This window comes from Centruroides vittatus, unplaced genomic scaffold (genome assembly GCF_030686945.1).
Source record: "Centruroides vittatus isolate TY-2023 unplaced genomic scaffold, ASM3068694v2 scaffold_450, whole genome shotgun sequence".
NCBI classification, from domain to species: domain Eukaryota; kingdom Metazoa; phylum Arthropoda; class Arachnida; order Scorpiones; family Buthidae; genus Centruroides; species Centruroides vittatus.
Window position 1 is genome coordinate 200,092 of NW_027122709.1, and position 18,272 is coordinate 218,363.

At 28.5% G+C, this 18,272-nt stretch overlaps 1 protein-coding gene across 1 annotated transcript in view; it reads right to left on the minus strand.

Moving 5' to 3' along the window:
- The window catches only part of LOC136989227 (PHD finger protein 21A-like), a 69,318-nt gene that overhangs the window by 8,168 nt on the left and 42,878 nt on the right, over positions 1 to 18,272 (minus strand). Inside the window, exons 5-9 of the mRNA XM_067287322.1 lie at positions 14,109 to 14,462; positions 5,786 to 5,956; positions 5,516 to 5,711; positions 3,793 to 4,046; positions 3,443 to 3,674 (exon numbers count right to left, since the gene is read on the minus strand). Coding sequence (XP_067143423.1) covers positions 3,443 to 3,674; positions 3,793 to 4,046; positions 5,516 to 5,711; positions 5,786 to 5,956; positions 14,109 to 14,462 — 1,207 coding nt within the window. The remainder of the gene's footprint in view (positions 1 to 3,442; positions 3,675 to 3,792; positions 4,047 to 5,515; positions 5,712 to 5,785; positions 5,957 to 14,108; positions 14,463 to 18,272) is intronic.

The window sequence follows — 18,272 nt, forward strand, 5'->3', positions numbered from 1 at the left end:
ATCTAGCACCTTAGTGTCGCTTGTGATCACGCATTTTTCCAAACTTTTTCCAACACATATTACATATAAACATCAACACAACCATAGCTTGTTATATATTAAACACACCAAATGATATGCCAAATTCTTAGGCTACATAAAGGTTATAATTAAATATTAGAAATTAATTAATTTGACTAGAAGTACGCAGTTATGCTGTCATCTCGTATTAAATTTAATGACCAATTCCAAAATTAAATTTTAGAAATGTCTGAATTAAAAATTAACTATTTATAATTATTAAATTTAATACGAGATGGAAGCATAATTGCCTACCTCTAGTCCAGGGGTCGCCAAACTTTTTTGATCGTCGATCCCTACAACTTTTCGAAACCTCACATCGACCCCTACCAAAAAGTTTGTGTTACAAGCAAAAGAAAAAAAAAAGCTCCTACTATTTTAATATATATTTTTTAATTTTACATTTATTGTAAAATTAAAAAATTTAGTCAGTTGTAACTGACAATCAATGAGACGAATAAGCTTGATGATCCTTAGCAAGATTAGCAATATTTGGCTCAAAAATTTGTAAGTTTTAGTCTTTTCATCGACCCCCGGGGGTCGATATCGACCACTTCGGCGACCCCCTGCTCTAGTCAGATTAATTAATTTCTATTATTTAAGTACAGCCTTCACATAGCCCAAGAATTTGGCATATCATTTGGTGTGTTTATCAAACATATTATCTGTGATTTTTTGTTTTTTTTTTTTGTTTTCAGCAAATCAAATTTGCATTTCAGGTTGGTTCATTCCACGCTAGAAGAAAAGATGATGATTCATGCTCCTTAACAATGTTTATTTTATAATTTTCTTTGAACAAACATTATACATAAAATATTTGAGTGTATTTTTTGGCGTGGAACACATTATCGTATTTTACATTAATTTCTAAGGAAAAAATTGTTTTGCTTAACGAGTGTTTTGCATTACGAGTAAGACTCTGGAATGAATTATGCTCGTTATGCGAGGTTCCACTGTATTTATAAAAATAGAATAGCATATCTCACATTAAATTGTTATGATGTAAAGTTTTTTTAAAAGTACTTTTTATTAAATAAATATTTATACCCATATGCATAAATAAAACCATTGTTTCATAAAATTATGTGTTTTATTCAGGCCTCTAATAAGGCAGAAATGTAAGAACAAATCCCAGAAAAAATTTCACTTTAATTACATTGACAATTAAAAAAAAAATGTACTGTCTATCCAAGGGTCACAACAAAATTTTACACAAAATGGGGAGGTCAGAAATGAAAATAGTTTGAGCACCACTAGTATACAGCATTATCAACTCTTGGCAACTAAATGATATTTGCTTGTCTTTCTTGCTTTTTCAGTAATTTAAATGCCACTGATTCCATTTTCAGGAATATGTCTATTTTTATGTCTATTTGCTTCTTCTGATGCTTGGATGAGCATCTCTAATGTATTTAGGGTGGCATTTACCTCAGACCTTTTTTGATAGATTTACTGGCAGAGCCTCCGCTGCATGGTCTGCAAAACATTCCATTTTAGTAATGTCAGTTTATTTTCATCTTCCATTTGACGAATCATATGCCAAACAATATGTCGCCTGTAACGATTCTTAAGATCTTAACTAAAGTGATCCATTGGATGGAGTTTGCTAATGCAGTTTGGTGGACAGAAGATCACTTTAATGTTTTTCAGTTTCAAATCATCCATTTTATAGGCTTTGTAAACAGTCAATGAACAGCAAGGATTCTTCTATCCATGACTTAATATTCTTTCTGTATGTACGTACATGGCAGATGTTTTACATTTTTGAAGCATCTTGTGATAGGCAAATATGCCAAGCCATGTGGCGAAAAAGTTTTTCAGTTTGCACAAGAAAGTACCATTAAGTGTTTTCGCTGCACTTTCCACTGGCAAGTTTCCCCTTTAAGTGCTAGTGTTTTATTGGGAGAGCATATTGAAAAAACAGTCCTGCATCATCAGCATTGAAAATGTTTCTTGCTTCATAACTTTGTGTTAATTCTGACAGTTTCAAAATCCAATTGTTTTCCTACTCCATCTGCCTCCCAAGCTGTCTTTAGTGATGTCAGATTATATCTCTTCTTAAACTGACATAACCATCCAATGCCTTGAAATCATTCATTCCTAGTTTTTCTGCTTCTTCCCATGCCTTTTCCTGCACCATTGACAGGAATAGAACTGTTTCTTGCTTCCATCAACCAATCAAGTTTTCTGTCAAGCTCATTGTTTTTGCATTGTCATCCTCTAAGTCAATGTGGTCCTATTAACATTGCATTTTTTTTTTCTGATTTTTATGTTATGAAAGTATCGTTCAGTGGCTTGATTTTGGAACACCATATTTTAATGCAATATCAAGTTTCTTTTCCACTCTATCAACCACTTTCAAAATTTGCAACTTCTGCACAATGAAGAGTTGCTTTCGTTTTCATTTGTTATCTGCCACTGTACCTAACATATTGTAGAAAAGAAAATCCTCAATACTATATGCATCAAAATTTCAAATTCAAATTTATGAATTGGTTAAAATTGAGTATTTTTCCCTACACAACAAATTTGTACAGTACTTACCGGCAGATGAATAGCATGTGATGGTGATCATTACAGTGTGTCAAAATTTAGTGGATTGAATGTGGAATGAATATGCAATTTGATGAAGAAACAAATTGTCCTATCTGTAAACGAAAACTGGTCTTTAGTCACTGTCGATCAAGTGTTTCGAATGCCAAGCTGGAGGACAACATGTGAAGTAGAGATTGTTCAATTAGTATTGACATTATTCAATTTAACATCTAATGGTGTTTATCTTATGTGACTAATGCAAAAGTGGAGCTATGAGAGTAGTAGTAAACTGAAATGTGTAATCACAAAAAAAAAATTATCTTGATAAATCTTTTCTCAGACTTGGTTGACTCACTAATCAAGGCAATTTTCCATTGAATCAGCAAAGTACTTTAAAAATGATAAAAATGCATATAAACAAACAGAAAACTGTAAGGACCTGAAGAAAAGTTTGTTAATTAAGTTGATTCATTATACAGGATGTTCGTTATTAGAACTTTTCCTGTATTATTATCACCAATTTCTTTAAACATCTTTTTCTTTAGTTTTAAATCACTAGATGTATAAATTGATTAATGAATGCATGTATAAAGCAAATAAAGTTTTTTAAAAATGCTATTTAAAGGTGAATAATAACATTTTATTAAAAATTGGGTGTGTGTGTGTAAAAATGTATATTAAATTCTGGAAAGAATCTGTTTTCTGAGTAAAACCGCAAGAATGTTTGTCTTATTATAATAAATTCTTATTTTTGTTCTGTGGTAATTTCTGACATTGATTTCAGTCGTATAAAATTTACAAAAGATTTGAATTTCAAACATTTTCTAATTTACAAAATTAAACTTACCTGATTTAAGTGCTATGTAACTGTGAACGACCGTTAGTGGACTAGGCCATGTTGTGACGCGGGGTTTTGTTTCGGGTTGGCTACACTTTATGCAAGTCCAAGGAGTAGAAGGAGCAATTTTAATGGGAGGTTTCAGACAACTACAATGATATAATCCTGCACATGCACTACACTTTAACAAATCTCCTTTTTGTTTGCAAACTGTACACACTTGATTTGGAGAGCTGCTTTTCTAAAAATAAAATTTTATTAAAAACTTTCAAATATAAGAATTTTTAAATGGTAACTAATTTACAAAATATGTCTAAATTGTGTGTACTTTTAATTTGTTATTTCATCTTAACACTTACGATCAAATGTTGATTGAGAGACTGTTGTGGAAGATGATAGCCATTTATCACGCCATTCCCTCCATTATTACATGGCGTGCTAGAGCTTGTGGTGGTGGTAGTTGTGATTGTGGTCGAAGTGGCAGTGACGGCAGTAATAACGCTGACGTTGGTGACCGTAAGAGGAATGGGAGTCGTCGTCATTGTTGAGGCAGTATTATTTTCGGGTGATTCTGACCTACTGTTTGGTGCCTGGGGAACCAGACGAGGCCGACCTTTAAATATATAAATAATTTGTTTATTTTAATTTAAAATTTTATTTAATTTAATTACGTTTTTCCAACAGTATAAATTTTTATGTTCAAAACACACATTTTAAATTGGTGTTTGTAAAAAAAATGTTTTTTAATTGGAGAATTATTCACAATTGTGAGATTGTCATCACATTTTCTTTTCTATTCCCAAAAGCACATTGGTATAGTAGTAGTCCGATTTATTATAAGAGGAGGAAAAATCACTTTTTTTCAATAAAATCTTGATCATTTTGAAAAACAATAGAGTGAATGTTTATATAAAAAATATTTCATTAAATAAAACATTACATGGACTAACGATGCGGAATCTTTCCTTACTCTTGATTTTCATCCTAAAATTTAGATATCAATCATATAACAAACTTATAACGATGTATCTAACTATCACTGTTACTATGTATGTCTACATAATTATTAAATATAATAAACTATTATTACTATATATATTATATATAATATTTGATTGTTATAAACTATTATTATTGTGTAAAGTACTGTATTTTTGTGTGGATAAACTAGATTATCTGTGTTTGAAAGATAATTTGAAAAGGGATATGGGTTATGCAACGAATCAAGTTATATGCTAATATTAAATTCCAACTACAAATTAAAACAAAAGAACATAAGATTTGCATCACAGTAAAATATATAATGTTAATTTACATTACTAACATAATTTATATTCAAATTAATGGAAAATATCATATATTGATTTCAACAAACAATGACAATGTTCTATTTCAGACATATTGTTTACTATTTCGGTCATCTTGTTTGATTCTAGAAGTGACACTTCCAGAATCATACCAAAACCCCCAAAAAATAGTACTGATATTTGTTGCAAGACATAACATATTAAAATACTGAAATTGTTTAATTTTGCTGAAAACCTTTCTGATAAAATAATTTTAATCTCTGACAAGCATTTTCACCTCCTTTGCCATGAAAATGGTAGTTTGGCAATTGTCCAATGCATTTATTGCTTGAAATGCTTAGTGCATTTGAAATGTAACTGCTGCAGAATAGCCAAATGTCCTAAAAACCTTAACAACAATTTGGACAAGACTGTTCAGTATTTTGAAAAAAATATTTTATCAATAAATAACAACCCTTGAATTTTGTTTAGTATTTTTCAATTTTTATGTTTTACTATTAATTTCTCAGTTTAAATTCCTAAATGCTGTTTTATACACGTGACGAGCAATAGATGCATTTTAATACTTGCAAGACAAAAATAAAAAGCTCATTTTTATTCTCTTATAAGATATATGAATAAAAACATATCAATGTGGTCATGAGCTGAAATTTAAATTCTAATTTTTACTTTATTAATAATTCAAATACTACTTTCTTCGTGATCAAGTAAGGTAAATTGCGCATATAATACATGTAAAACATACTTGCATGTTAAAAACTAAACTAAAGATTACCTCTTGGTCGTTTTGTAGGTGGGCCCGACATGTTTTCCGCATTGAGAAAAGCTGCGTTTTTTCTCTTTTCTTCTATAGCTGCATTTGAGAATTGAGGATTAGCCGTGGTACGTCTTTTTCTTTCTACTTTCCGACTTTTAAGTTCAGTCAGAAACTCTTTGGTCACGAGTCCCAAAGATAACATAAAATCAGATTTCTGAAATAAACATTTAGTTTAATGATAATTAAGTATTTAAATCTAATAATATAAATTTTCAAAAACTCTCATACAATTTGTTTTTCTTTGTTGATTATTTTATTATGGGGTGAAACTGTCTTAACAATGAGGTGTGTTGTCGAAGATGCCCGTTGCGCTGCAATGTGACTAGCCGGTAACGAAGAAGTAGTAGTTGTGGTTGTACTGATTGTAGCTGTTGTAGTTACAGAATGACATGCTGTTGGCTATAAAGCAAAAATACTTATTTATTTACACACATATATATATAGGTTTAACTTTTTAAAAATTTTCATTGAAATAATTTTTGTCAGATTTATTTAACTTGAAATAATTGTTATAGATCTGTACTATAACCTAAGATGCTCTTAATGAAAAAAAACTTATGTAAAATTAACACAAAAATAAACCTATTTGTTCATTTCATTGAATAATTTACAAGAAACACACATGGAAATAACTTTTAACAAAAACAATCACTAATATTTTTTTTAATTTAAAAATTTTCTGCTATATTTTATATAATTAAAAATGTCGTGTAGTTAAAAATGCTCATTTGCATTCTAAAATCGTAATTTGATGCAAAATTCTTCAGTTACAGTAGAACAGAACTGTGTAAAAATCTTTTAAATAATAATAAAAAATTACTATAACTGTTATATATTTTATTACAGAATAATAAATTTCGTACAATATTCTAAGATTCAATTACATTTTATAATACTAACAGTAATAAATGAATAATATCCAAATTTGAAAGAATATTGCTCAAGTGATGAAATGCAATTACGATTTAAATTAAGTTATATTCTTGAAACATAATTTATATAAGTTTTACCGTATTTAGTCTCATATAAGACGAGGTTTTTATTCATTTTTCACTGCTTCAAAACCTAGGTTGTTCTATACGCGCGAGTGAAGGATTCTTTGTGTTTTTGCAATAATTTTTGTGAACCAAGCCAAAGGATTTTTGTGAACCATTCACTTAAAAACAAAAGTATATTATCTGGGTCGTTTGAATCATTCTTGTGTATTATCAGGAGTAAAGATAATAGCAATAGGTAAAGCAAAGCTTTTGAATCGAATTCCGAATTGAATAATCATATTGTACGTACTAGATAAATAGAATACGATAAAAAACACACCTTTAACAATCCAGAAAATAAAATTTACTAAAATAAAAATGTTTTCGATCGTTTTAACCGATCTTCAGTTACCATAAAATAGAACACGAAATTTTTAAATTTATGTTCTATTTTACAGTAACTGAAGACGATTGTTAAAACAATTGAAAACATTTTTATTTTAGTAAATTTTATTTGCTGGATTTAATTTGCGTTTTAATTTATTCTCACGTAAAAACAGATGATTGTTCGGAAATCAGAATTCGGAAAAAATTCATAAGTGTAAAAGACGGAGAGTGGATTCGACTGTTAAGAATTGGCAAAAAAGGTTCCCGATTGTCCGGCTTTACATGAACAAATTATGTTGTCAATTTTACAAGATTTTTCCTTAAAGTTTAAAGTGCCACTAATTTTTGTGGAACAATGTGTGCATTTACATGCATTTGATATTTTATTTGTGATCAAATGAAATAAAATTAGAACTCTATTTATAAACCTAATTTTTTTTATTTTGATCTTTAAAGTCACACCTTGTCCTGTATACGAGATCGTCTTATACTCAAGTAAATATGGTATTAATGCTTAAGATAAAGTACTGTACGTCAGAATTCGGAGAATGCATAAATAGTTGATTTATTAATTTTTTTTTTAATATTAAAATAAAAAGCAGAAGCCAGCACTATGACAGAAGTTTCATCATACATTTTCATAATAAATCATTTTAAAAACAATTTATTTGAAGAAAAAGTAATTTCCTAAAGGTAAGATGAAAAGATAGACATTTGAATTCAAAATGAAGAATGTGGCAATGAGCCTAAAACAAAGTGCTTAGGAAATTCTCTGTATCTCATGCAATATGGAAAATTCTCTCAACAGAGTTAAGAAAGCAATAAAAAAACTAAAGTTATATTAATTGAAACACATGACAATGAAACTGACAAAAATTAATCACAATTATTAAGAAACTATGCATTAGCCGGCATAACTAAATGTTAAGTCAGAACGCCAGGGGTGAAATCAACACTAAACACACGTGTCCTGGTCACGTTTAACCCAAATATTAAAGCAGTGTATGCATAGATCACCAGCAAACATCAAATGAAAATAGCATATAGGGGATGTCCGACAATCTTCTACATCCTCAGAAATGGAAAGGACTCTCTGGGTCGCAACATACTTCCTGGTGTGTACTCCATCTCACTCAAAGATGACAGATGGAGCAAGAGCCTTTTATATATATATATATATATATATATAAAAGTAAATACTAAAGCTATATAAAGATAGATAATATAGATATAGATATAATATATATACCGATATATATATATATCGGTTCCACCAAGCGCTCCTTAAATATCAGAATACGTGAGCACCAAGCAGACCTTCAACACAGGTGACGCACCACTGCTCTGGGACACCTATGCATCTGATCCAGACATCAAGGCAGAATTTGACAAGGCCAATGTCATCGTCACTATACCCAATCTAGAACATCTTACATGGCTAGAAGCCATATCCATCTATAGGGCTAGCCACGTGACCACCTGTATCAACCAGAAAGATGAACTTAATCTATCTGTAGCATGGCACCCCCATTGCTATCGGTCGGTCGGTACCCCCATTGTTAAGCAAAACTTCGAGGGTACCGATTCGTAGGCACCCTAGTAAAAATCGATTTTTATAAAATTTATCGACAACAGATGTCAGCACTTGATGACAGCGTCTTGTCTATCGTCTGTTTCACATATTTTTGTCCAGGTGGTGTTCTGTTGACTTAAAAAATTTTAATTAATGCTTTTTTTTTCTTAATTTATTTTTTCCTGATAATTTTTCATTTCATTTTTAGCATATTCATGCAATGATATTACTATAATAAGTTTATTCAGCTATAATAAGTCAACGTGTTATAAATATTCAAGTTGAGACCTTCATTTCTGACATTTTATGTATTTTTATTTTTTATTTTAATCTAAAATATCAACAAATGTTACATGTGTTACAACTGGTAATCATATGTTTATTACAAAAACTTATATTCTTGTTCAATATGAAGTGAATAAAGTATATTAGTTCATTATATTAGTTGATAGCAGAATAAAGTTTTGATTTCGAACAAATGTTTGATATAATGTTTGATAATTTCACAACGAATAAACATACATGCATAAGTGTTATATAGAGTTGTACAAAACAATATTCTATGTCTTTCTGGTTCAGTGCCAGAAAAAAACTAGGTATCTAGACAATGTTAATTTTGACAAAAAGTTACAAATTATCAAGTTTAAATGTCAGTTCTGATAATATATTATTTTTTTTCTTATAAATTTTTCTAATAAAATGGATTGAAAAATATCGTATTTAAAACTAAAGATACTAATAAATGTACATGATTTTTTTCATATGAATATAATGATAATTTGATTTTTGGTGAATTTTTAAAATAATATCGCCTGCTTGACCTACATTGCCTCAGGACAGATTACAAAATAAATGTAAACAAGATGGCAGTTGTAAAGGGTTAAGGCTTAACCCGAAGAACGGCTTCTACTGTACTATTTTAGATGCAATTTTTTGTTTTCAACTACGTTTAGTCTTCATTCAGTACTTAGGTGAATTAAATTGATAACATTTCAGACATTGTTATAAATATTTTATATATTGCGATTTTTTAACCAAATGTTCGAACCATTTTAAATTTGAATTTGTTATTGCATATCGGTCGATTATAGAACGATCGTAAACATCCCAGAAAATTGATTCTCAGCAATTCTCATCATTCTCAGCAGTAGGTTTTATATAATAATTACTATGGTTGTTGAAATACTGAATACAGATGGTGTTTGCTTGCAAAATCCGTGCGGGCGAAGTCGCGGGTAACAGCTAGTATTACGTAAACATTATTTTAATATTACTTTATGTAATAAGGATACATTATTTCAGAATCACAAAAGAGAATGTTAAATCATGATTACACTGTATTCAATGTGCAATTGCATTTTCTAACTTCTACAATTAAGGCAGATGTGTAATTTTTACTAAAGTGCACGACAAGCATTTGTTACCTAAATTCAATCAAAACACATTATAATTAATTTCAATGATAATTAAAAAGGTTAAAAACAAATCTTCTGATGTTTGATCTCTCTTAATATCTGCATTCTTTATGCTGGTTCGTTTATTTTTTGGTCTTTATTATTAACAACGAAAATCCCGAATCTCTCTTTGAAAATCTTCAATTATTATAAGGTCGTATGTAGTTCATATGTAAACGTTTGTAATAATATTCTAAAATATAGTGGTTTTTACAAAATCTATTAACATAAATTTTTATATCATTAGGTTAATGATAGGGTTACCACGGTCCTCTTTTCCTCTGTTCCTCTTTCGAACATAAAATTTCATCCAAGCTGACTTTATATATGTATATGTAAAAGATTCAAAATGTGTTTTTTTATATATATTTTTCTTCATTATAAAATAAAACTTATAATATAAATATTCAATTTTTACATTACTTTTTGTCAAAACTTTCTTTAGGAGTCCTTTTTTTAATCATTTGCTTTTGATAACATTGGTTAATAAGCAAAACTACTTCCATTGTTTCTTTAGTGCAATACTATAAATTAAAAATTTGTTGTCATTACTTTCAATAAACTCTACCATTACATTTAAATAATTAAATTAAATTTTTATCTCAATTAGACTTAATCATTGAACATTTAGTTACATAAGATAATAAAATTTTAGTATCTTCATAAGTAAATCTTGTAATATACATCCACTGTTACAAAATATTAACAGGCAAATAAATATTTAACCTCTCTTTGCTCACATGCAATATAAATCAAAATTCCATCCACAAGGTATCAATGACAAGCAAATAAAGATCTCTCACGCAACTCCGCTAGGCAGTGGAACAGTATTATGTACATATTTTATCGTGTTCCACTAATGTTATTAATGTGCAGGATTCATTAGCTTTAGATGCAAGGTGAGCAGCCAGCTTACTCTTGCATAATCCCTCCTTTTCCTATTAAGTATTTTGCTTGATAGATTTACAATCAACGCAGATAGTGACTGATTATTATATATGCTCGGGTACGCTCTTTTAATGCGTAATTCTACCGTATTGCTTTCTTCGTTATTAATATATTTACTTCGTTGCAGTTAATCTTAATTTTAAACATTAGTTTGGAATCGTGTAAACTTTTAAAACATGTTCAATCTGAAGGATTTCGATGGAGTGTTTAATTTTAAAACTTCGTAAGCTTAATTTTATTCAAAACGTTGAGCTGAAGCTGTTCTTTTAAGAGAATGAAAACATTTATCAATAAAACATTGATTATGGTTTCCTGTAGTAAGCACTTTGTTTTATTTATTGTATTTTATATCATACTTTTGCAATAATGTATATATTAATATTAAAAACTATTGATTTCTGAAATTTTTCATTAGTAAAACTTTTAATAGTTTTTCTTTGGTAATTTGTTAGAATCGTGTAAAATATAAAATGAATAAATAGACAATCATTTTACTTTAATCAGACTGTTTAGGCAGCAGTAAGCTTTGATCACGGAAAGACTTATCACTTAGTCACGAATAATAGACAAACTTCATGATTATGAATAAATCAGAGATTATTCATGATTATAAAACAATCAAATAAAGTCTTTCGTAGCTCGGTGCCAAATGTACAGGATGGCTTAAATATACTAAATACACTTTTGCTTAAATGTTCTATGCCGAAATGGGGATGCATCTTATATACCATAAAACACGGTAAATAGTTCTTTTAAGAAAGGTGAAAAAATGATTCTACGTTTTTTGGACATGTTTTATATATCAATTGGTTATATGTAAATTATTTACATCTTGATAATAAATGTATACAAATTTGATTGATTAACTTCATATACTTAAATACTTCATATTCAGAAAACGAAAAGTAAATTAAAAAATTTTTTATTTAACTAACGTTAAAATTACTTTTTATTTTCATTTGTTTTCATATAAAATATTCCAAAATCATTTGGATTTGTTCAATACATAGAACATTAGAATATGCAGGAATACCTCATTTCATACTTCACTATAGTGCGATTGATAATACGCATCAGAGAATTCAACTAATGAAAAGTGAATAATTATAATGTAGTCACCGTCAGCCTAATATGTATAAGAAAATTTATAACCTACTTTTAAAATTAAATTTTAACAAAAAATTAACAAAACTAGGCAAATTTTAAAAAATGGAGCAGAACCATTTTAAATGTACTACTACCTTATAAATTTACTTTAATAAAAATGTAAATTTCCTTTTAGAGAAGTACAGAAAAGTCGTCATTGTATTATAAATATATATATATCTATTTATAATGTGCAATGATGATGAGTATAAAAGTATTAAATAGAAGTATAAAAGACTAAACAAAAACATTGTACTACACACTGCTGGTGGCAGTTGCTGCCAATTTAACTTGAGAAAGAACTGTCAATATCAGCTAGCGACCTGTCCTGTTCGGAAAGAACCGTTCTAAATATTTTTCGAGTTCACAGAAATTCAAAAAATAAGTTCCGAGAAGAAAACATTAGCTACTTTAAGGAAACTGAGAGTTCAAATAAAAAAGAATGTTTTTGGAACTTAATTTAGACCAATTACCGAAATTCGTTCAAATAAAGGCCCCAAAATCATTTTCCTTCTACTTAAAAATATTTATTTATTTAAAAATAGCTATGTTATATTCTCGAAACTTATAAAATGGTATCAGATCTTAAAGATGTTCTGATTAAATGTTTATGAAAATGAAGGTCAGTTTTGATGGAATTTTGCACAACAATTCAAATAAACAAAGCAGCATTAATGTATGAAGAACATTAGAATGCATAATATGATGCTATCAAGGGCTTCATGCAGAAAAGAAGGAAAAAAGAGAGTCAAAATAACATTTTATTATGAGGGGAAAACTATCCAAATATTTAAAAACGTAGGTTTTAATAACATTTTAATTTCTTTTTCTTGTAACTTTTTATAATTTTTACGACTCAATACTAAGTCAAATTCTATTTTTTTAAATGAAAAATTCTTTTTCAAACAAATCGCCATTTTTCAATTATAAATATACCGTATTTTCCAGTGTATAAGACGACTTTTTAACCTAGGAAAATCTTCTCAAAGGTCTTATACACCAAAAAATACAGTATTTCTGAAATCATACATTCAATTGGTACAATAATTTTACGGAATACACTAACCATACTAAGCAGGGTATTTTTGTACTTCCTCAAATGGACTTAAAATCTTTTGTTCAGAAGTTTCAATTTGCCATTTTCTATAAAATTTTGTTACTACAATGTAAAACATATCATTCAAAGCATTCTATAATTATATTCAAAAAGTATAGCAAGAGATTTATTTAAGATTTAACTGAACAGACGTGTTCGTTTTACTTCATAAACCTATTTCACATACTGAAAACGTTTGTTTGTTTATATCTTAATAAACCCGTCACTGGAAGTGTGAAAGGTATTGATTTCGTGCTATTTAGTTCCAGCTTTGTCGATTTGATAATTTCTTTACAGACAATTAAATAATGCTATTAAGTTTAAAATACAATATATTATGGTACATGCCAAAATAATTCAATAGAAGTAAAAAAAATGTCTTTTAGAAATTTTTTTTATTTCTAGTGTTATTAAGTTAGTGTATGAAAGAGAAAAATATATTCATTAGTTATCACCAATTAAACAAAATAAAAGATATATACAATACAAGATTCAATAAAGAAAATCCTGTTTGTTTCTTCTTTTCAATCAGAAAATATATTAATTTAATTAATAACTACTGATAAATATATTTTTAATTTTGATTCTTTCAATCTATCAAATATTAAAGCCAATTTGATTTTATTACATTTATTAAAAATTTACTTTACTAAAATTTAAATCTGCCAACAAAAAATTAAACTTCTTTTAACAGAATAAATAATGTTACGGATTCTCTTTATAAAATCGTAATTATAAATTACCAAACACAGAATCCATGCATTTCAATTTACTTTTGTTTCTTTAATAGAACACACAATATGCTGTAAGAGTGAGTTTAAGTTTCTTATATATATAACTTGAAAGCAAAAGAATTACAATAAAAATTGTTGTACGAGATCTTTCTGCTTTGTCTTTGAAAGCATTGATAATTAAAATAATAATTATCAAATTAAATATCAGTGATATTAAAAGTTTAATTTAAACATACCACTGTTAAAACCGATCTGCTGCCAGGCGGAGGATACTGAGGCACACGAATAGGCGGTGCGAGATTTAACATTACGCCCGTGTGCGAACTGTCGCTCGAACGGTTTGGAGATGGCACGACCAGAACGGGCTGCGCTCGCTGATTATTGCCGGACCTCGTAGTTAGCAGAGCATTTGTAGCGGTGGTACAGTGAGGCAGCAAGACCGCCGTGGCTACCGGCGTCTTAATAGCAATATTAGTCGACGCATTTACTAAATTACCAAGACTGGAAGGCACTACATGCCTAATATTTTGTGGTCCTGACTGTACAATAGTCATTTGTTTTGTGGTGAGTGCCACTGCTTGTGTCTGAACCTGTAATAAATAATATTCATTTTTCTTTTTAATAAAGATAATACATTTGTGTTTGATGCTTAATTTCAATCATTTATTGGTATTATAAAGTAAATATTAGATTGCAAGTAATTAATTCATCAAGTATTCTTTATTCACTCAAATTAAAGTGAAATTTTATATATTTATGCTCTGGACACCTACAGATTACAACTACAAGAAAATTATTTATAATTATAATCAATTATTAAAACAACTCGATCATGCATCGACACAATATTACAGGCAAATCTTGACATTTGACAAATTTTTCTAAATTTCACTGAAGAGGAGAAAATTTCTCTTATAAACAAATATAATTTATTTCTATAACAAGCTATAAGGATGCGTAAACAAAAAATCTGCACAAAACTCAGATTTTATTTTTACAATATGATTGTCCAGAAACAAAACTGACAAAACTGGTTTCTTGTCTCTAAATTATGGAATCTGGTCTGCAGTGAGCAGCTTTTCTAATTTTAGTTTTGATACAAGCCATCAGAGTTCATAAATGCTCTGAATTAAATTGGCAGACTTGAACTTGAACTATTTGTTTTGCTTCATTTTCAGCACACCATCAATTTTCATAACCTTTTTGTTTTGGTTGGTATCATTTGTTCAAATCGAAACAGCTAAGGAACATTTACATGCTGTTCTCTTTGCTGGCATAACAGGCTCCACATTCCACTATTTAAAAAAAAAAAAAAAACCATCTGTTTCATAATATAAGCTGCGAGTTCCATCCGAGTGGTGTTTCTTGAGGTATGGGATCAGCCTCTTCTTAATACACTCCTTTATGTATATCTGTTTGTTGATGCAGAGGTGAGAAGGTGGTATGAATTCTTGAGATCTTTCTGGACTGAATTGGTACCCAAACCAACATTTTCTAAGAAAATTCTGCATGGAGCTTAAACTTTACTTGTGGATCAATGTCAACACCATCCTTACAACAGTATATGTTGTTCCCAGTGCAGTCACTTTGAACAAAAATAAAATATGAATCATCATCCATAACAACTTCCAGTCCATGCAAAGCTTTGAAGTTGCCCTCATACATTTTTCACAGAAGAGTCTTTTGCAATTTGAGTTATTATTTTTTTTAAATATTTTTTTGTATATTTTGCAGCTGACTTTCACTTCCAAAGGACAACATTTTGCTTGACTTTTATGTTTTTAATATACTTATGAGATATTTTGAACATTCTTTTAAGTTTTCGTAACTGTCCAACTTCTCCGACCACCTTTCTTTTCAATGACTTTCTTTTGCTATGTGTCATTTTAATTCTCTATCACCGACTCCCCGGTCATCTAGCAATAGTTTTACCACTTTCCATCCTTTCTATAATGCTGTAAACTGTCCTTTTTGACATCCCTATATCCATAAAATGCTTAACTGTGAAGTTCCTTTCCCCTTCCTTATGTTATCTGTAAGTTTGCCAACTACAATCCTTTCCTCTTCATTAAGCTGCTCCATTTTGTTTACATTTAGAATATTGTTGCCGTGACAACATAAATTTAAATCTATGAAGTCCGAGAAACGATTATGCTAGCATGTTTTCAAATTTATATAAAAAAAACAAAATACCAAATGTGCCCGCAAAATTGTGCAGACTTTTTGTTTACACAGTTATATTAATAAAAATTTTAAAGCCAATTTTCATGAAACATAATATTTTTAAATTGTAAAGCCATACATTTCATGCAAAAACAACTTTTAAAATGCAAAGACAGTTACTATATTTTCCTATTAAATTTCTATAATGCAATTTTAAAAAGTCACATTAGATAAATAGCTACACTTTAAAAATTTATCACTTATTAATATTCGTGAATTGTTAATATACACATATAATATTACAGATTACGTACTACGTAATTGAAACTTCTCGTGATAAATGTAAAATAAAACGCAAACTACGTGCAATGTAAAACACAACTTAATCATATGCAAATCCAAATAAAAGCATGCAATAAATTCTACATATATTTATGTATACAGTATGCAAGAAATGATATCTCAAAACATTTCTCTGTGATAATCGTGGCGTACAAAGAAATATTCCACAACTAAGCTGCAAAAAATTACAAATTTATTTTTAAAAAGTTTAGATAATAGCAAAATTGTTAACTTATAATTATTTCACTTTGGATAATTCTATACTTAATACAGGCATTATTACAATAAAATAAATATCCACTTTATTTTCTAAAATATTATATTAATGACTTTGATTATTTAAGATAGTCAGTCTTTTATTCAATACAATTGGAATTAGTGAATAATTCTTCAAATAAACTGATCCGGTATTAGCGATATCTAAATCAAATGATTTGAGTTCTTAATAAAAATTTAATTCAAAATATATCTTTACATTTTTAAAAATTAATTAGTATATTTTTATCACACAAGACTCTTATTTTAAAATTGTTTTAAGTTTTATTCGATTTATTTTATTTAGACATTTTTATTTATAATAATTAGAGAATTTTTATTATTAAACGAAAATTTTTTACCGTATTTTACGGACTATAAGACGCACTTTTTTCTTCGAAAAATTGCCTCCGAAATTCGGGTGTGTCTTATAGTCCGTAAAATACGGTATTTAAAAAATATATACTAATGTTATTTTAAAAAATTTAAATGAATATGAGAATATTTCAAACGGTAAAGGTATATTTTGAATCCAATTCTATTGTACGAGAAATTTTTTAATTAACGAAACCTAAAAGCCATTAAATACATATCTGTATAAGAAGCATGCAAAAAAAATCTGTTAATAAATTATTGTTATTTTATTATTGATGAAATTCAGAATGGTGAAAGATGCCAGCATTGAGTTGTTTTAATTGAAGAGGTATCTGCTGTTGAAGACTAAGTGAAAATAACATTAAACAAATCATTCTAAATTTTATGTAACAGATTAAAATACAAATTTATCATTAACAAGATTAATAGTGCTTAAATCAACATATTTAATTATATATATATATAGTAAACTATATGTGAATATTTAATATAATATGAAATGCAATGAGCAAAATATATACTCATTAATGTAATACTTACTATAATTCTAGAATTTTCACAAACTAAAAACAAATAACCTAGATTTTACCAAGCTATTTTTGACTAGCTTTAATTAATTATCAAATTTAACTAAAAGCAGACAATGTTAAAATCTTGTACGTATTTGTTAATTAAAAATGTCGGTTATTTGTCTGGTTAACAATTTCAGGGTTTTAATTATTTCACATTCAAAAAAAAAGCATGACTGTGGTAAATGTATAATTACAAGTATGTTCGAAGTATGTTGTCAGGTGTCTGATACAAAATGAATTAAGAACATTTAATATCAAAATAATCTGTCATTATACATTCGAAGTTTGTAATGTTTATGTAAGATGTAATGCCACTTACTGTAATCGTGGAATCATCACCGTTTAATGTTGTCAGAACATTAGCAGATTCAAAACACAGGTCAAAATACACTATAAAAAAATTGTTATTGTTATAATCAGAGTTTGATTGCCTTCAAGTAAATAGGCATTTTAAGATCTCTTTTCACATTATCAGCTTCATTCAATACGTGGCTGATAATATGTAATCATTACATTCGTTATTTGCTTGCAATGTAACAGCTACTGGCATTTCTTATTTCAATTATACCTTAGTTTTTGTTAAAATAGTAGTTGGTAAACAATACTGAATAAATTACATATTAATTAATAATAGTAATCAATATTGTTTCAAATTATACAATTTGTAATTGTTCTAAAATGTCCTTTTAGTGT